The sequence below is a fragment of the Pithys albifrons genome, chromosome 23, assembly GCF_047495875.1.
Source record: "Pithys albifrons albifrons isolate INPA30051 chromosome 23, PitAlb_v1, whole genome shotgun sequence".
Lineage (NCBI taxonomy): Eukaryota > Metazoa > Chordata > Aves > Passeriformes > Thamnophilidae > Pithys > Pithys albifrons.
The window spans coordinates 7,482,250-7,504,513 of record NC_092480.1 but is presented as its reverse complement, the minus strand read 5'-3'; the positions used below and the strand labels follow the sequence as shown (position 1 = coordinate 7,504,513).

At 58.4% G+C, this 22,264-nt stretch overlaps 2 protein-coding genes across 5 annotated transcripts; one reads left to right on the top strand and one right to left on the bottom strand.

Annotated features, from left to right (window-relative positions):
- Positions 1 to 1,191: 1,191 nt before the first annotated feature.
- ROBO4 (roundabout guidance receptor 4) lies at positions 1,192 to 9,329 on the top strand. Of its 4 annotated transcripts, none has more exons than XM_071576131.1 (19): positions 1,192 to 1,273; positions 1,395 to 1,439; positions 1,528 to 1,806; positions 1,884 to 2,022; positions 2,097 to 2,224; positions 2,930 to 3,042; positions 3,157 to 3,376; positions 3,464 to 3,585; positions 4,135 to 4,306; positions 4,386 to 4,536; positions 4,619 to 4,749; positions 5,225 to 5,401; positions 5,482 to 5,773; positions 5,858 to 6,412; positions 6,503 to 6,652; positions 6,754 to 7,083; positions 7,164 to 7,507; positions 7,625 to 7,759; positions 7,857 to 9,329. In XM_071576131.1, the coding sequence occupies exons 1-19, from the start codon at positions 1,210 to 1,212 to the stop codon at positions 7,991 to 7,993; spliced, it is 3,684 nt and encodes a 1,227-aa protein (XP_071432232.1). In that variant the 5' UTR covers positions 1,192 to 1,209; the 3' UTR covers positions 7,994 to 9,329. The 4 variants fall into 4 exon arrangements, with proteins under 4 accessions (XP_071432232.1, XP_071432231.1, XP_071432234.1 ...); XM_071576130.1 differs by having other exon boundaries at positions 6,500 to 6,652; XM_071576133.1 differs by lacking the exons at positions 5,858 to 6,412; positions 6,503 to 6,652.
- Positions 9,330 to 9,378: 49 nt separating this feature from the next.
- Positions 9,379 to 21,892, bottom strand: ROBO3 (roundabout guidance receptor 3). The gene is given in 25 exon segments (XM_071576097.1): positions 9,379 to 9,593; positions 9,674 to 9,781; positions 9,856 to 9,933; positions 10,014 to 10,120; positions 11,476 to 11,643; positions 11,716 to 11,872; positions 11,962 to 12,171; positions 12,258 to 12,361; positions 12,440 to 12,566; positions 12,645 to 13,122; positions 13,216 to 13,328; positions 13,410 to 13,629; positions 13,710 to 13,834; positions 14,020 to 14,186; positions 14,270 to 14,438; positions 14,523 to 14,604; positions 14,812 to 15,023; positions 15,114 to 15,285; positions 15,729 to 15,853; positions 15,934 to 16,061; positions 16,548 to 16,686; positions 16,760 to 16,880; positions 17,668 to 17,825; positions 18,602 to 18,928; positions 21,742 to 21,892. Coding segments are annotated over 25 exon segments (4,161 nt in total).
- Between the last annotated feature and the right edge of the window lie 372 nt (positions 21,893 to 22,264).

Sequence of the window (22,264 nt, the reverse complement as noted above, 5' to 3'; positions counted from 1 at the left end):
ATGGAGCACTTGCACGGAGCAGCTACCAAGTGTGAATGGCACATGTGGAAAGATGTTCATGCCCAAAGTGTGCAGCTGAGTGTGCACAGAGTGCATGGGAGAGCAAGCACCTGGTGTCGGCACAGGTGCACCTGGAACCTGCAGTGAGTGTGCAAAGAACACGTGTGGTGCTTGCACAGTGTGTGTGTGGTGCATGTGGAAAGAGCGTGCACAAAGCAGCTGAGTGTACTCAGGGCGTGCTCTAGCACACAGGGAGCACACACACAGCATGCCCAGCGACTGCACCTGCATACGCGTGTCTAAGCACCACGCCTGCCTGCCGAGGCACACACCCCCATGTGTGGAGCAGGGCACACAAACTTGCCCAAGCACATACAGGCACAAAGGTGGCCTAAATGGGGGGCCTCCCTCCTGGCCCCCAGCTCCCTGGATGCACCACCCCCTAAACGTGGGCTGGAAGCCCTGGCCAGAGCGCTGCCTCTCCGCCATGCCGGGGGTTTCTGTGAAAATACCCCAGTTTTGAGGTGCTCGCTGTCACCTTTCCCCAGGCCTTCCCAGGAAATAGGTTTAGGATGAAAAGCCAAGAGCCGCCAGCCGAGCAAACCAGGCCCTGGGGCACCCAGGGTGGATGCCGGGGCACCCTGGAGTGCTCAAGGTGCGCTACTAACCAATAAACTAAACCTACTACCCGGCCAGTGCCAGCACCTTTGGGTGTCTTTGTGGAACAAGGGCCCCCCTGGGGTGGGGGGGCATATGAGAGCTGGGTGATGGCTGAGACCACACAGGATCGATGCACTTAGGTGACACAGCAGACTTCAGCTTGAAGAGCCTGGGAGACCCTGAACTATTCACTCTGGTCCCTGCAGAGGGTGTCCACAGCTGAGAGCTCATTTCTCCTTAATTCATCTTCCTCTGAATATGGCAGAGGATAGGGCGAACTTTTCTGACTGATTAAATTCATTAACTGCTGGTGTCCCCAACTCCCCTATTTCCAGGTGCTGCCAGTGCCACCATGCCCAGGCGCTCTCACCGCCACAATGTGCCTGAGCTGTTTTGTTCACCACAACCTGTCCCCCTCCTCTCCTCGGCATTTCCCGGCCCCTGCATCCGGCTATTGTATCCCCCCCATCCGGAGCCAGATCCGGCCCCGGTGCTGACAGGGAGGGACTGGGATTTGGGGAGGAAGCGGGAAGGCTGGCTGGAGCTGGCATGGCGGGCGGCTGGGCGATGGTGCTGGGCCTGGGGCTCTGCCTCGCCACTCTGCACCGTGGAGGTGAGTGCAGCTCATGGGGAGGCAAAATCTCCTTAACTCTTCCCCCTGCCCACCCCGGGGCTCAGACTGTCCCCACTTGGGGGAAACACTGGCATCCTTCCATCTCCTTGTCACCCTACAGGCTGCCACTTGCCCAGCGCAGCTACGGCACCACCTATTCTGGCTGGTAAGGACACCCGGTGCGGGTGGATGCGGGTGGGGGGACCCCATAAAATCCTGTCCCCTCCACCCATGGTGTGCCCTCCCCACTGCAGTGCTGCGGGACAATTTCCGCCTGCAGCCGGGAGATTTGGTGACCACAGCAGGTCAAGCGTTGGAGTTGGATTGCGTCCCCCCCTCGGGGCACCCCGAACCCCGTGTCACCTGGAAGAAGGACGGGGTGACCTTGGACTTGGTGGGTGACAGGTATGTGGTCACCAATGGGAAGCTGAGGGTGGCACCAGCACAACGGAGCGACTCCGGGCTCTACATCTGCGTGGCAGCCAACGCAGCAGGCAAGAGGGAGAGCCGGGGTGCCCGTGTCTCTGTCTTGGGTAAGCCAAGGGTCTCCCATGGGTGGTGGACACGTCACACCCAGCCATGGTGCCAAATCCTCAATGTAACCCTGCAGAGAAGCCAACCATTGTGCGTCACCCGAGTGACGCCGTGGCAGTGGCCGGCACCACCGTGGAGCTGGGCTGCAGCGCACAGGGTGACCCGATGCCACGTGTGCAATGGCACAAGGAGCGTGGGGACCTGCCCTGGGGCAGGTATGTGGTCTCAGGGGGGAGGTGTCCAACCCCTGGCATGGAGATGGGGCTGATGGAGAGCTGGTGACCCACAGGCACGAGGTGGATCGAGAGCACACTTTGCGCCTCTACGCCGTGACACCTGCCGATGCCGGCACCTACGTGTGTACAGCACAGAGCCAGCTGGGCACCGCTGCCGCCGCTGCCCTCCTCCACGTGGAGGGTCAGTGGTGGGACTTCCTCCACCTTCACAGGCACCCCGGGCCATCTGGGGGTCCATGCAAGGGAGTCCACGCAAGCGGATTCATCTGGCAGGGTCCATCTAATGGGGTTTATCCAAGGGGAGTCCATCCAGGAGGGTTCATCCAAGAGAGTCTAAGGGGATCTATTCAAAGAGGATCCCTCAAAGGGAGCACTTCCAAAGTTGGGTCCATCCAACAGGGGGCACCTAAGGGTTTCATCCAAGCAGGTCCATGTAAGAGGATTCATCTAAGGGGATGCATTGAGGTGGGAGTCCATCCAAGGGAATCCATTCAAAACAGCCCACCTAAAGAGGATCCAGACAAGCTGGTTCCAACAAAAAGATGCATTTAAGGAGGTCTGTCCAAGGTGGGGGTAGAACAAGAGGTATCCAACCACAGGGTCTATGTAAGAGATGAGCATCAATAGGGGTGTATCATGGGGACCCATCCCATGTCCCTAAAGCCAGCATATCAAAGGGGGCCCATTCAAGTGGAGTCCATACAAGACAGATCCATCCAAAGCTATCTGTCCAAAGGGGTCCATGCAAGGGGTACACTAGAGTGGATCAATCTAGGGAGACATCAGTGTTTCCAGCTACAGGTATCTGAGCTGGGTGTCTGGGCAGGTTCCAGAGGACCTTACTCCTGCTGGAAGCTGCCATTAGCCTTCCCCTCTCTGCCCACAGATCAGCTGCCAACAGTCCGGCATGAGACTGCACCACGGGACCTGATGGCTGTACGGCTACACCTGGACAATGGCACTGCACTGCCCACTGCTGCTGTCCGGCTCCGCTGGCGGGTTGGTGTAATGCTGGAATGTCCCCAAATGCAGGGGGTGGAATGGGGCACAAGGATGAGGCTGGACACATTCCCATGTCCCATCACAACTCAGAACCCTTCCCAACCCCTTCAGATGCTGATGCCGGTGCCTGTGCCAGTGGGGTTCATGGTACTGTACCGCAGTCTGCTCCCAGCCACCACCTCTTGGGTCCAACATGATGCAGGCAAGGAGCTCAGCACCATCATCCCCGCACTCCGCAGGGGCTACAAGTACGAGTTCAAAGTCCGACCCTATGCTGGAGGGACCCAGGGCTCGGACAGCAACAGCAGGCACCTCTGGATACCTGAGGAAGGTGCGCTGTGTGTCCCCAGGGATGCCTGGGTGGAGGATAGGGAGGTTGGTTGGGATCCTAGGGGTCTGAGCACCCCTTTCCTGGCAGTGCCAAGTGCAGCACCCCAGCACATCACCGTGGGGCAGGCTGAGATGGGGAACAGCACCGTGGTCGTGACCTGGGAACCACCTCCTCCTGAGACTCACAATGGCATCATCCGGGGCTACCAGGTTTGGAGTGACAGGGCGAGTGGACAGGGCTGAGGGGCTTCTGACCAAGGAGGGTCCATCCAAGAAGGGAGCCTGTCAAGGGTGGGGGTCTATCCAAGGGGGAATCCATCCAAGGGGTCCATCCAGGAGGGATCTCATCATGGGGGTTCATCTGAAGAGACTAACCCAGGTGGAGGTCCATCCTGGGGCGTCTGTCTGGTGGCCCTCATCCAAAGGGGTATAGCCTAGGAAATTCATCCAAGGGGAATCCATCAATGGGGGTCCATCGAAGGGGCATTTACCCGAGGGGGTCCATCCTAGTGGCATGCAAGGGAGCCCATCCAAAGAGGTGCATCCAAGGGGGATCCATCAAGGAGGGTCATCTAAGGGGACCAATCCAAGTCAGTCTACCCAAAGGGGGTCCATTAATGGGGGTCCATCAGGGGATGTTCATCTGAGGGGGTCCATCCAAAGTGGTCCATCCAAGGGGATCCATTCACAGGGGGATCCATTAAAGGTGGCACATCAAGGTAATTATCTAAGGGGATTCATCCTCTTGGTGCCTGCCAGGTCTGGTCTGTGGGCGAGGGCTGGCAGCACCCCACCAATAGGACAGTGGATGGAGGCACCCGCCGCCTGGAAACCCTCCTCCCACACCCCGGGGTCGAATTCTGTGTCCAGGTGGCAGCTTTCAACAACGCAGGGCTGGGGGTCCCCAGCAATACCACCTGTGGTATCCTGGGTAGGGGATGGGGAGCAAGGTGGGAAGTGGGCGGGGTTGAAGTTTGTGACATGAAGCAACACTGATGGGACCCTTGTAGGGCTGACAGTGGGGAGCAGCAGGGTGGTTCAGGCACTGCAGCAGCCTGCCGTCATCGCAGCCGCCGGCTCCATGCTCTGGCTGGCCTTACTCGCCCTCCTCCTCCTCCTCTGCCAGCGCCGCGCCAGCCAGGATGCTGCAGTTCGCCGCAGGTGAGAGGCTGTGGGGTGAGGGACACAGGGGACCCCTGGTGTGGTGGGATGGAATGCCCTGACAGCATGCCTTGCCCTGCAGGCTGGTGGCTGGTGACTCACCGTGGCTTGGTGGCCCCTGGAAACCCAGCTGTGCCCCTCAAAACCTCAGCAGCAGCAGCAGCCTCAGCAGTCGACTGTTGGGCAGTGACGGCAGGGACCCCCATCCCTCCAGTGAGCCCCATCAGAGCTGGGACCCCCACCTAGTGCCATGGAACACCCACCCCTCCAGTGAACCCCAGGGCTGGGACCCCCACTTGGTGTCATGGAGACCCCACTCTGCCATGGAATCCCCACACAGGGTGCTCTGGGCCCCTCATCTGGTACCATGGGGCCCCCATCCATCCCAATGAGCCTCCCACATGATGGCATTGGATCCCCACCCAGTTCCATGGGACTCCTGACCTGCTGCCATGGGAACCCCCAGCCCAGTCTAGGACCCTCACAGAGTCCTATGGGACCAGAAAAGTGTGCCCAAGACCCCAATCCTATGCCTGGGATCCCGGTGCCATGGGACCTCCACCTCGGTGGCCCCCATTGCCTGTCTGCAGGCAGCAAGGACTTGAGCATACACAGACCCAAGAGTGGAGGGGACAAGGAACACAAAGTTCAACGCCCATGGTTGCCCTGACCTCTCTTACCCTCCCAGCCTTCTCCTTGGAGCCGCTGAGCCTTGGCACCCCCACGCCCCCCAACCGCAGCAGCCTCCGCGGGGGGCACCCGCCACCCTTCGGGGCCTCGGGGTGCTGCAGTGGGGGGCACCCCGGGGTGTGCACCTCGCCCAGCACCCCAAACCCAGCACCCTGGGAGCACATTCGCAAGAGAGGTGGGTACAGGGGACACACAGGGGGACACGGGGCACTGGGGAGGTGGCCCACAGCTCTGTGTCCCCCATCCCCCACACAGAGCTGCATCAAGTGCACAGCACCCCAGCGCTCACGGCTGGCCCCAGCCACGCCCCTGTCACTGGAACTGGAGGTGAGAGGGGGACAGATTTTGGGCCAGCACCCAGGTGGCCTCAGCGAAGGGGACATGAGGGTGACACCACTGCTGGCATAATGGACAGAGGGGATGGGCAGCTGCCAGTCTTCAGCTCCCCAAAACCACGTCGAGGCAGTGCTTCGCTGGCCTCTGGTGTCACCAGCTCACCAGAGACACCCCCAAGAGTAGCCCATGCCTGGCACCCACCAGTGACACGGTGAGTCTGACTGTCCCCAACCAGAAGAGTGTCTTGCATCCCATCCCTGTACTGAAAAACCCAACATATCACTTGCATCTGCAGATCCCCAGCCACTGTGTGCCCCAGGGACACATCTCTGGTCACCAGATATCCCAAGGACATGTGCCCAGCCATTGGGATCCCCAGGGACACGTCTCCAGTCCCCCAGTGCCCCAAGGACACATCCCTGATCACTGAGAGTCCCAGGGATATGTCACTGGCCACCAGACATCCTAGGGACATGTCCCTGGTCACTGAGCACCCCAAGGACATGTTCCTGGCTAGCAGGCACCCCAAGGATGTGTCCCCAGTCCCCAGGAATCCCAGGGACATATCACCAGACACCAGACACCACAAGGACTCACCATCATCCACCAAGCACCAGATGGACACAGTCATGGCCACCAGGCACTCTGAGGACACATCCCTGGTCACCAGGTGCCCCAGGGACCCATTAGCAGTGACCAACTGCCAGAGGGACAGGTCACCATCCACTAGGCACCCCAAGGACGTGTCCCCAGCCAGCCAGCACCCAAGGGACATATCCCCCAGCACTAGGCTCCCCAAGGAAACGTCCCCAGCTACCAGGCACTGCAGGGACAAGTTCCTGGCCACTAGGTATGCCAAAGACTGGTGCCCAGCCAAAAGGTACCCCAGGAACCCACCACTGGTGACCGGACACCCAAGTGACATGTTCTTGTCCAGCAGGTACCTTGAGAACATGTTGCCAGCCATGAGGCATCCCAAGGACACATTACTAGCCACCAGGCACCCCAGAGACACATCCCCAGTCACCAGGCACCATGAGGAGATGTCACCAGTTTCTGAGCACCACAGGGAGAAGTTCTTGGGCACCAGGTACCCCAGGGACACATGTCAAGCTACCAGGTACCCCAGGGACACATCACTGGTGACCAAGCACCCGAGGGATGACCCTTCACAATATTTCTGATCACCAGGTACCTTGAGGACGTTTCACCAGCCATGAGGCATCCAAAGGACACATCCCAAGCCACTGGGCACATAAAGGACACATCCCCAGTCATCAGGAACCCCAAAGAGGTGTCCCCAGTAATCAGTCACCGGAGGGACATGTTCTTGGGCACCAGGTACCCCACAGACATGTCCCCAGCCACTAGTCACACCGGGGACACATCACTGGAGACCAGGCATCCAAGAGACAGGTCCCCAGTCACCGGGCGCCTCTCACCAGCATTCAGCGATGGGGTCCTCACACGACAGCAGGTGGCTGAGGACCTGGAGATGGACCAGGACACCACCTGCATCAGGTATTCCCCATCCCCATGGGATGCTCCCAAGATGGCAGCAACTCCCAGTGTCATTAGTGTCCTCACCATGTTCCCCACAGACCCACAGCACCAACCACACCACAGTCCTTCTCACCACTGCACACCTATGGCTACATCTATGGTCCACCAGCTTCTGAGCTGGGCGAGGAGGAGGAGGAGGAGGAGGAGGAGGAGGAAGAAGAAGAGGAGGAGGAAGAGCAGACAGCAACAAGGGGCTCACCAGGGGGGTCACTGCTGAATGGCTGGGGGTCTGTCTCAGAGGACAACTTTGCCAGCGCCCGCTGCAGCTTGGTGAGCTCCTGTGATGGCTCCTTCCTTCTGGATGCCAGCTTTGCACGGGCACTGGCTGTGGCCATCGATGGCCTTTGCTTCAGCCTTGAGGACACTGAAGGGGCTTACAGGGGTGAGCAAAGAGTCCCTGGACCCCCTCTCTGATCCCAAGGATCGTCACCTCCTTGGGGAAGGTGCCTCCATCGTGACACCATGGTGATGCCACCATCTCCTGCCTTCTCCCCTGCAGGTCCCTCACCGCCACCATCACCCTTGGAGCAGGGCTACTCACCTGGGGTCCCAGCCACAACCTGGAACTGGGGAACAGCACTGGGAGTCCCACAGAGAGTTGGGACAGAGGTAACTGTGGGCATCACACAGAAAGGTGAGTGGTGCTCCAATCCCAGGGTGATGGGTACTGGGGGTAGAAGGGAGTGCCATCTGTTGTGGGGTGCTAGCAAATGTCCCCCTTTTTTTCCCAGGTGGCCAGGGCTCAGGGAGTGGCAGCCCCTGGACCAGGGCAGGTGGCGAGCTGGGGACAGGAGCATGGAGGTCCCCAGGGTGCATGACACAGCAAGTCCAGAGTCCCCTTGGCTCAGCTAAAATCCAGTTTTATTAAGCAGTTCCCCAGAAAGGGGCTCTTTAGTAGGAAAAGCCACTCACAAAGTTTGGGTGGCACCAAAGTGGGTGGGTGTCCCTCCTTGTCCAGTGTCCTTGCCCTTCCCAAGTGTTCCATCCTTCCACAGTGTCCCCATCCCTCTTCAGTGTCCCCATGCCTTCCCAACTTCCTCATTCATCCCTAGTATTCTCATCTTCTTCAAGAGTCTGCGTCTCCTCTAAGTGTTGTCATCCCTCCCCAGTGTCCTTCTCCTTCTCCAGCTCCTGTGCTTGTCCCCCCCAACTGTCCTTGTCCAGCCCAAGCACTGTTGCCCATCCCAAGTGTCTTTGTCCTTCCCCAGGGTTGTGGCCCTGACCATCTCCATGCCCACTGACTATTCCCATTTCTCCCAGCTATCCTTGTCCTTTCTGATAGTCCCTGTCATTCCTCAGCATCTTTGTCCCACCTCAACCATCCTTGTCCCTCCCAAACGTCCTCATCCCACCTAAGCCATCTGTGCCCCCACCAAGTGTCCTTGTCTCTCCTAATGATCCTCATTCCCAGGGTCCTCAGGCCTCTTGAGCATCCCTATCCTTCTCTAATTATTTTTGCCCCTCCACACCAAGCGTCCTTGTCCCTTCCCTCTGTCCTCATCCCCTTGCAACTCTCCTCCTCATCGCTTACTATTGTTCTTGTCATCCGCATGCCACCGTGTCCTTTCCCTGTGTCCTCTTGCCCTCAGGAATCCTTGTCTCCCAGCCTTCTAGTCACTCACCAGCACCCTCATCTGTCTGTAGTGTCCTTGTCCCTCCACTGTAATCTCATCCCAGCTGTTCCCATCCATTTCTACGATCCTCATCCCTCATAGTCATCCTTGTCCTTTCCCAGCATCCTTGTTCCTCCCAACTGTCCTTGTCTCCAGGATCCTTACTCTACTTAAGCATCATCCTCATCCCTCTCCAGCATCCTCATCTCTCACCAGAGTTCTCATTCCTCTGAGAAACTGTCTCTGTTCACGGGGTCCTCATCCTTCCCTGAGCACCTTCCTTATCCCTTCAGATCATCCTCATCCTTTCCCATGATCCTCATGACTGTTCTGGGTCTCTACAAGCATCCTCATGCTCAAAATTGTATCCTTATACTTCCCTATTGTCCTTGTCCCCAGGGTCCTCATCCTTCCCCAGGTATCCTCCTCCCTCCCTCCCTAAGTATCCTTGTCCCTTCCAAGGGTCCTCATCCCTTGTGACTATCCTTGTCCCACCCCGAGCACCCTTGTCCCCCCTCACTCTGATGCCCACCGGCCGCTGGCTCTGTGCAACCCTATCTACATGGCGCCACTCGGAAATTAAAGAATATTCCTCCACGTCCCCTGTGTCCCCAACCCTGTCACCGGCTTGCCCTTCACTTTATCGCTTCTCCTGAGACGGGCAGGGAAATGGGACCCCCTGGCGACGGCGACGGCCGGTCCCTTTGCCGCGGTCCCCCCGTGTCCGGCTGCGCCCCGAGCCGTGGTCGCGGGAGCTGGAGGAGCCGCGGGACGAGACGCTGCCCGTGGTGGAGCAGCTGCCAGACACCTGCCCGCGGGGCAGGCAGGAGGGTTTGCTGTAGGAGACGAGCTCGTCTGCAGGGGAGGGGACAAGGTTGGGGTTCGGCAGGGACACCCCCAAGCCCTTTCCCACACAGCGGGTGGCTCTGCCTTACCGCCGCGTGGCGGGCGATGCGGGATCCTGCGCTCGGCGCCGCTTGGCTCCCCCTCCGCAGAGGGGCCGGGGGTCTCGCCCGGCGGCGGCAGCGGCGGCGGCGGCAGGTCTGCGGGGGAGAGGGAGGAGATGTCTGAGCATTCCTGGACCCACCCGGAGCTCCTATTTCCAGCCCCCACTCACCTCCCGTCTGCTTTTCCCGGCAGTAGCGGCTGCATTTAGGCTTCAGGCGACTTTTAGAGGTCGCGCTGCGGGGTTTTCCTGTGGGTGGATGGCAGTGTCAGCCCTCCCCCATAGCCAGTGAGGTCCCCACCCACCCAGACCAGCCCCACAGGGCTCACCTGTGTCAGAGGGGCAGCGGGCCCGGGGTGGGTAGCCCTCGCTGGCATTTGGAGTCACGGGGGGACTGGGTGCCTGTGGAGGGGTGCTGGCGTTGTGGGGGGGTCTCCTGGTAAAGAGGAGGGTGGGGTAAATCTGGGGTGGAGGAATTGGTTCAGGGGCTCAGTGGCCACCACAGTGCTGGCTGGTACAATCCCTCCAGAACTGTGCTGGAGTCACAGGAAGATGTGGTGTCGGCACAGCTGGATGGCACTGGGAGGGCTGAAGCATCATAGCTAGATGGTGGTGCCACATCTGGATCACAGACACGCAGCTGGGCTGGCAAAGGGCAGCTGGATAAGTGCAGTGGCACAACTGGAGGGGAGAACCACAGCTGGATCACAGGCCACAGCCTGGCAAGGTTGTAATGGCACAGCTAGACTGCAATGGCACAGCTGGAGCACAACTGGATAACAGTTTCTCAGCTGGATTACAAACACACAGCTTGCTTTCAGCTGCACAGCTGGGTCACAGCTGGATTTCAAGTGCAATGATACAGCTGGCCCCTGATGTCACAGCTGGATTGCAGCTGCACAGCCAAGTCACAGCACAGGTGGATTGCAGCCACATGGCTGGATTGCAACACTACAGCTGGAGTGCAGTGACATGCCAGCGCTGTGATGGCACAGCAGGCTTGCAATGGCACCTCTGACTTGCAGTGGCACTCCTGGATCATGGCAGAGCTGGGCCACAACCGCACAGCGGGATGATGCAGCTGTATTGCAATAGTGCAGGTGAACTGTTACATGCCAGTCACCCGATGGTGTCATGACAGCATGGACAGAGCACAGCTGGAGAGCAGGGACAGATGGTGACATCATAGATGTATCACAAAGGGACACCTGGTTCATGGTGGGACATCTGGACTCTCGTGGGACATCCAGACCCCAATGGCATGGCCAGAACATGGTGGCATGGCAGGATCAGATTCTGACAACATGGCTGGATTGCAATGGGACACCCAGACCATGATGGGTCATACGGGCCCTGATGGGACATCCCAACTCCAGTGGAAAGGCCAGAGCATGGTGGAACAGTGGGACTGGGTCATGACAACCAGACTGGATCATCATGGGTCATCCAGACATCAGTGGGACACGGGGACCTCAGACGGCACATTTGGACCTCAGTGTCATGGCTGTACCATGACAGCACAGCAGGGCTGAAATAATGACAATATGGCTGGATTGTGATGGAACATCTGGACCATGGGGGGTGACATCTGGACCTCAGTGGGACATCTGGATCCCTGTGAGACATCTGGACCGCAATGACACAGTTGGACCATGATGGCATGGCAGGGCTGGATAATGACAACATGGCTAAACCAGAACGGAACACCCAGACCATGATGGGACACCTGGACGTCAGTGGGACATCCAAACCCCAATGGCATGGCCATACCAAGCGAGGCCCATCTCCTACCAGGGCAGGCGGCAGCTATCAAAGTCACGGAGGCGGGGAATGTCCTCGGTGGTGTGGGGCGATGGTGTCAATGTGGTGGTGGACTGGCAGCCAGAGGAGATGGTGGGTGAGGATGCAGCGGTGGCACAGGGGACGTCCTCACCGGGGTACCACACCTCCATCCCTAACCTGCAAGGGGGAAGACCACAGGGTAAGTTCTGCAAGCAGTAGAACCCAGCCCACCCAAGCCTCCACACTCACCTTCCAGCTGCCTTTTCTTCTTCATCCTCCCCTTCCTCCTCCTCCTCCTTCTCCTGGGTACACTGGCTAAGCTCACTGGCTGAGGGTGGCGGAGGCAGCAGCTCTGTCCAACTCACTGCTGACAGTTTCACTGCTTGCTCCAACTTTGCTTTGGCCCCTGTGGCAAGGAGGGATGCTGGGGGGGCTGTGGGGAAGGGACTGCACTGCCAACTCCCATGTGTTTGCCCACCCATCCCACCACCCTACCGTGTTCAGCCCATCCATGGGGTGCCTGGGAGGCTGCAGCATCCATTGGCTGAGGACCCACCCCAGGACAGGGGGTCCCATACTGCGAGAAGGGACGGGGGAAAGTGCAAAGCTCCTCACTGTCCACCTCGATGGTACTGTAAACTGGCCCTTCACTGGTCCCCACCCCAAACTGCTCCATCTGGGCGATGTAACGGGTGATGCCGGCATCTGCAGAGGACGGCTGGCACCATCAGAGCTGATCATCATCATCACCCCCCCAGTCAGAGACACCCATCCCCATGCTGACCCCTCACCATTGTAGTATCTCTCAGTGGTCCCCAAGCAACCGGCAGCACTGGCTGTGCCACCACCATGCCACGCGTCTGCCAGCCATGGGTAACCACTGCCAGTGGCTGCCCTGCAAGGAGATGGGGTAAAGGGATGCTGGTGGTCAGTGCTGGGGTTCTTGGGGAGGGCGGGGGATACTGGGGCTTACCTGGGGCTGCTGCGCACTTGAGCTGGAAAGGCAACTGTGGAAAGAGATGGGGATGAGGGCGGTGCAAGACCACGCCGGGACCCTGCGGCACCTATGGGCTTACCGGTGGGTGTGTAGGCAAAGGATGCTGTAAAGACAGGAGTAGTAAGTGGCTGGTGGGTGATAGGTGAGGGGTGGGGGTCCCAAGGGTAGCACCCCCCTGTACCAGTGAAGTGGCTGAGCTCCTTCTTCCTCCGGCGGCGGCTGTAGAGCCAAGCAGCGAAGGCCGCGAGAACAACCCAGCAAGCACTGCCAACACCGGCAATGAAGGCTGGCTGCCTGGCCACCTCCACAAAACGTTTAGCCATGCTGCTCCCGCCTGCTGGCCCCGCATCCTGCTCCACCAGGGGGGCTGCAAGTGACATGGAGAAGGGAGACACACCAGTGGGGTGCCAAGGAGCCAATCCCAGCACTGCAGTGGGTGACTCCCATCACTCCCCATCCATTGCGGCGGTGACAAGAAGAGACTCACCGATGCGGATGGGGACAGGGGCGCTGCGGGCGCCCACACCAGCACCAGTGGCGGCCGCAACTTCTGCATGGTAAGGGACCCCAGGGACTAGTCCCTGCAGCACTGTTGCCAGCACTGTCCCCTCCACACTCTGGTTGATATGGAAGCGGCTCTCATTGCCCAAGCACCAAATCTGAGATTGGAGGAAAAGATAAGGGATAGCATGACATGATGTCGTGGGTTCACAGAGGAGACCTGCTACCTCCCTGGTTCTGTCCACCCTTACCCGGTAATCACGGATGATGCCATTCTGCTCGGCCAGTGGTGGTGGCTGCCATGAGATGCGGATGCTGGTGCCATTCCTAGCCACACTGACAGCTCGTGGTGGGGCACTGGGGGCTGTACAGTGAGGAAACATGGGGTATCACCTCCAGGTTGTCCCCCAGGGATCCCCACCTTCCCCTTCATTCCTGCACTCACCCGCCTCTGGGGTGCGCAGAGCACGCACAGCACTGTCTGGACCATGGAGCTGACGAAAGTAGGGTCGGACCTTGACCTCGTAGTCTTGGCCCCGGCGCAGCTCGGTGAGCAGGGCCCCCTGCTCCTCTGGTGCCTGCACTGCCCGTGCCTCCTCCCAGTGCCCACCACGCTGCCGGTACAGCACCCGGTAGCCCTGAAGGAAGGGTGCGAGGTGCTCCACCTGGGAATCCAAGGGGAGGGTGCTATGGGGGGATGCTCAGCACAGGGAGCCCTGTACTGGCAGCTGGGCGCAGCACTCACAGTCCAGGAGAGGCGGACAGCACCCAGTGGCAGCACCACAGGCTCCTGCAGGTGCACAGCTACTTGTGCCAGCTCCCGCTGCACCTGCTCGGGGTCCAGCCCTTGCTGTGTGGGGCTGGCATCTGCTGGAAAGGTGAGAGAATGGAGGGTCCATGGACATCTCCACTGGTGTCACCAAGTGGCGAGGCCATGGTGACACCATGTTCCCATGGTGGGTACATGGGAAACTCGATTGGCATCGCTGGGCAAGAATGGACCCAAAGTTTTTGGGTTCACAGACACCTCTACTGATGTCACTGCTGGGTCTCACCTTGGGTGCGCACAGGCTCCGAGACGCCACTGGGGTCACTGAGCCCATAGGCATTGACTGCGCGCACCAAGAAGAGGTAGACAGTGTCAGGGATGAGGCCGCTCACCATGTGGGTCTCACCCTCCACATCAGCTGCCACCGTCCGCCATGGGCCACCCTCCGCCTGGCTGCCAAGGGACAGGGGTGACACGTGACAGGATGGTACCAGGCCACCACATCATCCCTGCAGCCAAAGATGCTTGAGTGATACCTGAAAGCCTCCACTATGTAAGAGGTGACATCAGTGGCATGGCTGTCCTTGTTTCCTTTCCAGCTCAGGGTGACACTGCTTTTGGTGATGTTGGTGACCACAGGGGTGGAGGGTGGCCCAGGGAGGACACCGGGCACAGGGGAAGGTGGGGAGAGGTCAGATTCATCACCTGTAGGGAAATGCATGGAGGTCTGGGGTTGCTTCATCCCAGGTGCCATGGGGTCCCCGGTGCAGTGACATCCCTGTGACCCACCTTGCACCTCCAGGGAGCTGCCCCAGCGTGTCTCGCCTGCTGGGCTGGTGGCCACACACTCATAGAGCCCGGAGTCTCTCACCTGTGAGTGGAAGAGCTCCTGCCCCATCACCCTGAGCACCTGTCACCTCAGCACTCACCACCCTGAGCCCCAGCGCTGCTTGGACCCACCACCCTGTGAAACCACCACCCTGAGCACCCATCACCCTTTGCACCCACCCCTCAGACCCACTGCCCCCCTCCCCTCCCTGCAGTACACCCATGGGTGCCCCTGCTGGGGCCAGCTCACCCGGAGGCCAGTGATCTGCAGGGTGCCATTCTCCAGCAGGCTGGTGCGGGGCTGGGCACCCACCAGGGCACTGCCGTCCTTCAGCCACCCCACACTTCCCAGGGGGTCACCGCCCCCCACCCCACAAGGCAGCCGGGCCGTGGCCCCCACTGGCAGCACCGTCCGGTTAGCAGGAATGGAGCTGATCACCGGTGGATGGAGCTCAGTAGGTGCTATGGGGGAAAAACCGGGATTTGCTGGGTCGTGTGGTGGCTGCCACTCATGCATTGAATGTGCCGGTTCTCCACTGGCACCACACTTACCCCCTGTAACCTCCAGGCGTGCCCTGGCCAGGACACTGCCAGCCACGCTGATGGCCTGGCACAGGTAGTGGCCAGCGTCACTGGGCTGGACATCAGTGATGGTCATGGCACCTCCAGGGCTCACCCAAACACGGCTGGAGGGAAGTGGGGGCTGGCCCGGGAACAGCAGGGTCTGGGGAGGCAGGGGGCTGAGTGGGGGAAGAGGGAGAAGTGGCATGGAACAAGGATGGGGACAAGGATGGGGACTGGGACAGGAACAGGATATGAAGGGATGAGATGGAATGGGGATTGACATGGGGATGGAATGGGGACAGGGATGGGATTGGGAGTAGGATAGGATGGTGATGAGGACTGGGTGGGCATAAGGATGGGGATTGGGATGAGGATGAGATGGAGTGAGACTGGGATAGGGATGACAAGGTAAAATGGGGTGGAAATTGGGATGGGGATTGTCATGATAATGGGAATGAGAAGGAATGGAAATGGAACAGGGATGGTGATGGGTTTGGGGTGAGGATGGAATGGGGACAGGGATGGTGTGAGGATTGTGTTGAGGACAGGGCTGTGGCTGGGTCTGGGGTATACACAGGGATGTGGGCAGAGATAAGGACAGACCTGGCTCCCCTCCTTTTGCCAGAAGACGGCGGGTGGCGGGTTGCCCTTGCTCTGACACTGGAAGGTCACACTCTGGCCAGGGGTGACATCCTGATTGCGGGGCCCAGTGACGAGCTGAGGAGGAACTGCCACAGTGTGGAGAGAGACAAGAGCTTGCCCAGGCACTCCATTGGCACCCAAGGGTGCTCCCCAGGGCCCTGCTTACCATGCACAGTGAGGGTGCCAGATGCCTCCGACCTGCCCACACTGTTATCAGCCACACAGGTGTAGGTGCCCTCGTCCTCTGCTCGCAGCCGGCTGATCCGCAGGGTGTTGTCTGGCAGCACCTCCCACCTGGGGGGAAACCCACGAGGACATGGCACCAGCAGAGTGCTGGGGCACCAGAACGTCACAGAGTGCCATGGGGTTGGGATGTGCTGAGCATGTGGGATGGGATGGGGCTGCAGGATGTAATGGGAATGTGGGATGTGAAGGGGATGTGGGTACAATGGGGATCTGAGATGCAAGGGAAATGGTGAATGCATGGGGATGTGAAATGTGGTGAGGCTGTGGGATGTGATGGGGATGTGGGTACAATGGGGATGTGGGATGCAAAGAAGATGCAGGATGCAATGAGGATTTGAGATGCAACAAGGATGCAGGATGTGCTGAGGATGAAGGATGCCCCAGGGATGTAGGATGTGATGTGATTGATGTCATGGGGATGTCAGGCGCTCTGAGCACACCAGGCTGGCACACAGCAATGCCACCCAGCTGCACCACAGAGACCTGCAGCAATGGCCCTGGTAACCTCCAGCAGCCCCTTCATCCTCTGCTCACCTTCCCAGTGGCATCTCACTCTCCTCCTTGTGCCAGCGCACTGCTGGCTGGGGATCCCCCACTGCCTCACAGGCAAACTCTGCCGTCCCCTCCACGAGCACTGCCTGGTTGAGGGGTCTCCTGCCAAATCCCGGGCGCTCTGTGGGGTGGCCATTAGTCCTGCCAGGATGGCACCCACCCCCACAACACCCTAAAAATTACACCCCACGCACCAAAGACCACCAGCTCGGCCGGTTCGCTGTCCCTTTCCCCCACCACATTGGTGGCCACACAGATATAGACGCCGGCGTCACTCTTGCGGGTACTGGCCACCATCAGCTTCCCACCACGGATCTGTGGGAAGCACAGCTCATCCCACATCCCCATTACATCCCACATTCCCACTGCATCCCACATTCCCATTGCATTCATATCCACATCAAATTCCCCATCCCCATCAAATCCAGCATCCCCATTGCATCATGCATCTCCATTGCATCTCATACCCCCATTGCATTCCAAATCCTTATTGCACCTCTCATCCTGACTGCATCCAGTATTTCCATTACATCCCGTATCCTCACTGCACCTCACATACCCATTGCACTTACACCATCCTCACATCCCATATCTCCATGGCACCTCAAATCTCTGATGCATCCCACATCCCCATCCCCACATCCCCATCTCATCCCTATCATATCCCACATCCTCACTGCATCACATTCTCATCACGTCATTCATTCCTAATACATCCTCATTGCATCTCACGTCCCCACTGAACCCACACTCTCATCACATCCTATATTGCATTGAGTAACAAATCTCATCCCCATCCCATCCTCATCACATTCTGTATCCTCTTTGCACCCATATTGCCATCACATCCCACATCCCCATTGCAATCCTCATCCCTATAAAATCCCACATCTCCATCGCTTCAGGCATCCCATTCCACACCTTCACAGCATTCTTCATCTCCATTTGCATCCTGCATCCCCACTGAATCCCACATTCCACATCCCCACTGCATCCTGTATCCCTCTCACATCCCACACTCTATTGCATCCTATAACCCCACCAGTATCCCACACCCCCATCGAATCGCCCTCACCCTGGTTTTGGGCCCCCCAACCCTCACCGTCAGATGCTCATCCTTGTCACTGAGCCGGACTCCGTCCTTCTTCCAAGAGACGCTGGGCTCGGGATGGCCGCGGGGCGGGACACACTCCAGCACAGCCGGTTCTCCCGCGGCCACCACCACGTCCCCGGGGGGCTGCCGGAAATCATCCCGCAGCACTGCAGGGACAAACCAGCCCGGCCTCAGTCCCCAGCCCTGCACCCCCGGGCTGGGAGTGGCACCGGGGACACACTGTCTGCACTGGCTTTAATTGATTTTCATTTATCTTCTTTGATTTTACTTGATTTTCAAATATTTTCAATTAGTTTTATTTTGTTGCAATTATTTTCATTTATTCTCATTTTCATTTATTTCCAAGTATTTTCACTTCTTTTAGTTTCTTTTATGTTGTTTTCTTATATTATCACTTATTTTTACTAATTTTCACTTTTTTCATTTATTTCCAATTATTTTCATTTTTTCATTGTTTTCATTTTTCTTCAGTCGATTTCACTTATTTTATTGTTTAATTTATTTTCACTTACCTTCACTTCTTTTCAATTAATTCAATTTTTCCCCATGTTTTAATTTCTCTTGTTTTCATTCATTTTCACTAATTTCTACTTTACTCTTAATATTTTTCACTTTTTTCTTCTTTCCCCTTAGTTTCATTTATTTCTAATATTTTTCACTTCCTTTGAACTTATTTTAATTTCTTTGCACTTCTTTGCATTTATTTTACTTATTTCAAATTACTCGCATTTATTTCCCCTTTCTTTCATTTATTTTCACAGACTTTATCTCTTTTCCCCTCTTTTCCCTGGGCAGCGCCAGGCCCGGGGATGTGAGAGCCCCTCGCTCCCCACCCACCAGAACCGCTTGGGCTCAGCAGTGACTCCAGACTCCCAAGCCCCCCAAATCACCTCCCAGCCCCCTCCGCGCCCCCACGACTCACCGGCCACCTCCAGGGAGGCGTTTCGGCTGGTGGCCTCTCCCAGGTAATTCCTGGCCACGCAGACATAGACCCCCTCGTCGGGTTTCCCGCGCCGCCCGTGCAGGATGCGGAGGAAGAAGAGGGATCCGCCCGGGAGGAGGGTGCGGTGGGAGCGCGGATCCTCCCGGTCCGTCTCCACCCGCTCCCCGTCTTTGTACCACTCCACGGTCGGGGCCGGGCGCCCCTCGGCCTTGCAGCTCAGCGTGGCCGGTTCCCCCTTGGAGACCAAGAGATCCGTGGGGTGCTCCACGATGCGGGGGGCCGTGTCCGCCAGCTGAGAGTCGGACCCTGCGGGAAAAATAAGGGAGGTGGGAAGGTGGGGCTTGGGGGGGCTGAGCATGCTCCACTGGTTTGTGCGGCGCTTTCCCGAATCCAGCCCCTGCTTTAAGTGGAAAGCAGGAAGTGAAATGAAGTGTGGAGGGGTCTCAGCCCAGTGTATCGCCCTCTACCCTATCCCAGGGCGGGTGCCAGTGGGGAGGGAGCAGGTTCAGACAGGGACAGTGGGACAAAGCACCTCTGCTCCCAGTAAGGCCCCTTTTCCACTGAATTTCCAACTTGGCATCCCTGGGCAAATGGAGTTAGAGCAAAATTTTCCCCAAACTGGGATTTTTTTCATCATCTACAAGTGCTGATTTTCCATACCAGAGCCAGTAACTCCAGCCAGTAGAAAACGCTTAATTTTTAAAAGGCTCCATATTGGATCTATGGAGTTGTCCCAGGGAAATCCCCCCACTAGGGCACAGGAATAGATGGATGCACATTAATGCTGGCATAATTAATACTCATTAATGCTGGGGCCGGCTGGGCTGAACCGTGTGTGTCCCCAGTGCTGCCCGGACTGGCTCGGCAGGTCAGTGTCCAAGTGTCACTGCTGGCCCACAGGCACATACCACTACATGCCACAGACACGCGTGTGCACAGCGGCGTGGGCCTGCACACACCTGCACACACACAGTCAGGCACTGGGGGGTGTTTGCAGCTGTGTGCACTCACAGGTGTCTGTGCACACGCAGGTGAGGGTGTGCAGGCAGGCACTCAGGGGACTGTGCACACACACACACATGCACACATGTGTGCAGTCAGGCAGGGGTGTGCATGCACAAACTTACACACATACAGGCACACACGTGCATTCATGCAGGGGCTTGCATGCACATACAGGTGCACACACACCTGCATACATGTGAAATCACACAGGGGCATGTGCATGCCCTTACACACACAGATGCATTCACGTGTGTATGCATTCCTGCAGCGACACAGGTGCACTTGCAGGTGCATGCACATGTCTGCACACACATGTACATTCGTGGTGGGGGGTGAATGCATACACACACCTGCACACTTGTGTGCATTCATGCAGGGGCATGTGTGCATGACCTTACACATGTACATGCATTCACGCGTGTGCAATCATGCAGGGATGTGCATGCACACACATGCCTACACACACGTATGTGCATGTAGTTACAGACATGCACACACCAGCACACACATGGGTATTCGTGCAGAAGGGGTGTCCTTACACAAGCACATGTGTGCATTCAGGATGGGGTGTGCACACGCCCACACACCTGCACACACATGTGTATGTACTTACAGACACACACCTGCACACACTGGTGCATTCATGCAGGGGTATGTTTGTCCTTACACACGCACACAGAGACGTGCATGTGCATGTGCACATACACACACACGGGGACCTGCACATCCATGCGCGTCCTCTCACTCAGATGGGACCATGACCCTGTGCTTACCCACATGGCTGTGCACCCACACACGCACACTGCACACACATGTACATACATGCACATACGTGCACACTGCACATACATGCACACTGCACGCGAGTGTCTCCCATTTGCACACATGCCCTTCTCCTGCTCCTGCCCCAAGCATCTTGTGGCGGGATGTGGGGGGGGGGTGTCTGCAATTTGGGGAGCCCGTGGGGTTGCCATGGGGACAGGATGTGGCTGCCATGGGGATGGGAGGGATGCTGCAGGGTACCGGGCACCCCCAGGGGGGAACAGCGGGGACTGAGGGGGCCGCAGCTGGGCCCAGTGGCTAATTGGGATGAGCAGGGGGTCAGGCCAGGCCCCCTCCTGTGTCCAGCCGGCTGTGCAGAGGCAGGGGGTCCCTCGGGGCTTGGGGACACCCCCTCCCTCCCCGGCCACCCAGGGCCAGCTGGAAGGGAACATTCAGGTCAAAAAAGAGGTGCAAGGTTCAAAATGGGGTTTAAATTCAGGCAGGCACTCCCTCCCTCACCCCATTGCACTGCTGCTCTGTCCCAGCTAGGGGACATGGGGCTGTTTTTGGGACATGGAGAGGATTAGGGGACACAGAACTGGTTGTGGGAGACTGCAATGGTTTAGAAATGTAAAAGTAGTTTGGGGACACGGAGCTGTTTTGAGGGTTCAGTGTCTGCCAGTTGGTATGGGAACACAGGGACAGTCTGGGGACATGGGGCTGGTCCTGGTTCAGAGACTGGGGAAGCCTGTGGGGACATAGGGGATGTTTGGGGACACTGGGTCGCTCACACTTTGGGGTCTGGGGATTGGTCCAGGGACATGAGAAAAATTTAGGGATGAAGTGTCAGTGCCAGTTCACGGTCTGGGGACTGATGTAGGAACACAGGGGCAATTTGGGAACAGGAGGCTGCTCCTGCATCAGGATTTGGGAACACAGAGCCGATTTGGGGACACTGGGTAAGTCCTGACTCGAGGACAGCAGGCTAGTGTTGGTTTGGGGTCATGGGGACTATCTGGGGACAAAGCATCACTCATGGGAGTTGGTCTGGGGACAGGGAGCCGGTCCCAGACTGGGAACACAGGGCTGTGTGGGGACATCAGGTCAGCCCTGGATTTGGGACACGGGCAGGTTCCAGTATGGGGACACAGGAACAGTTTGGGGACATCAGGTCAGCCCCGAAGTTGGGACATGGGACAGATCTCGGTTTAAGGACACGGGGCCAAGTTAGGAACCCAGTGTCGGTGCCGGTGGGGTCCCGGCTGGGACAGGGGAGCTTCAGGCTACTGCCAGCACTCTGTTTGGACCAGAAACCCCGGGACACGGGGACAGAGGGACCGGGGCTCACGTACCGTTAGCGGGGACGAGATCGGGCAGGTGGAGTGCAGAGATGGAGCGGTTGATGCCAAGCAGGAGCGAGGAGGAGGAGTTGGAGCCTTCGGCCCCCAGCGAGTCGGCGAACAGGTTCATCTGCAGCAGCGTCTTTAGCAGGTACCGCAGCATCCTGCCCCGGCTCCAACCAACTCGGTTCGGCTCAGCTTGGCTTGGCTCGACTCGGCTCGGCTCAGCTTGGCTTGGTTCGGCTCGGCTCGGCTCGAATCAGCAGGACACGACCCGGCACGGCTAAGCCCAGCTCAGCCCAGCTCGGCTCAGCCGGGTCCGCCTCAGCTTAGCTCGGCTCGGCTCAGCCCGGCTCAGCCCGGCTCGGCTCAGCCCGGCTCGGCTCAGCCCAGCTCAGCCCAGCCCGGCTCAGCCCGGCCCAGCCCAACCCAGCTCAGCCGGCCCGACTCGGCTCAGCCCAGCCTGGCTCTGCCCGGCTCTACTCAGCTCACCTCAGCTCGGCTCAGCTCACCTCAGCTCGGCTCGGCTCAGCCT

Excerpts from the sequence above, each read along its gene's own strand:
- ROBO4 (XM_071576130.1), top strand. The coding sequence starts at position 1,210 with ATGGCGGGCGGCTGGGCGATGGTGCTGGGCCTGGGGCTCTGCCTCGCC. Across the intron at positions 4,750-5,224 it reads CAGGGACCCCCATCCCTCCA|CCTTCTCCTTGGAGCCGCTG; the intron begins GTGAGCCCCATC and ends TTACCCTCCCAG. Across the intron at positions 5,774-5,857 it reads TGGCACCCACCAGTGACACG|ATCCCCAGCCACTGTGTGCC; the intron begins GTGAGTCTGACT and ends TTGCATCTGCAG.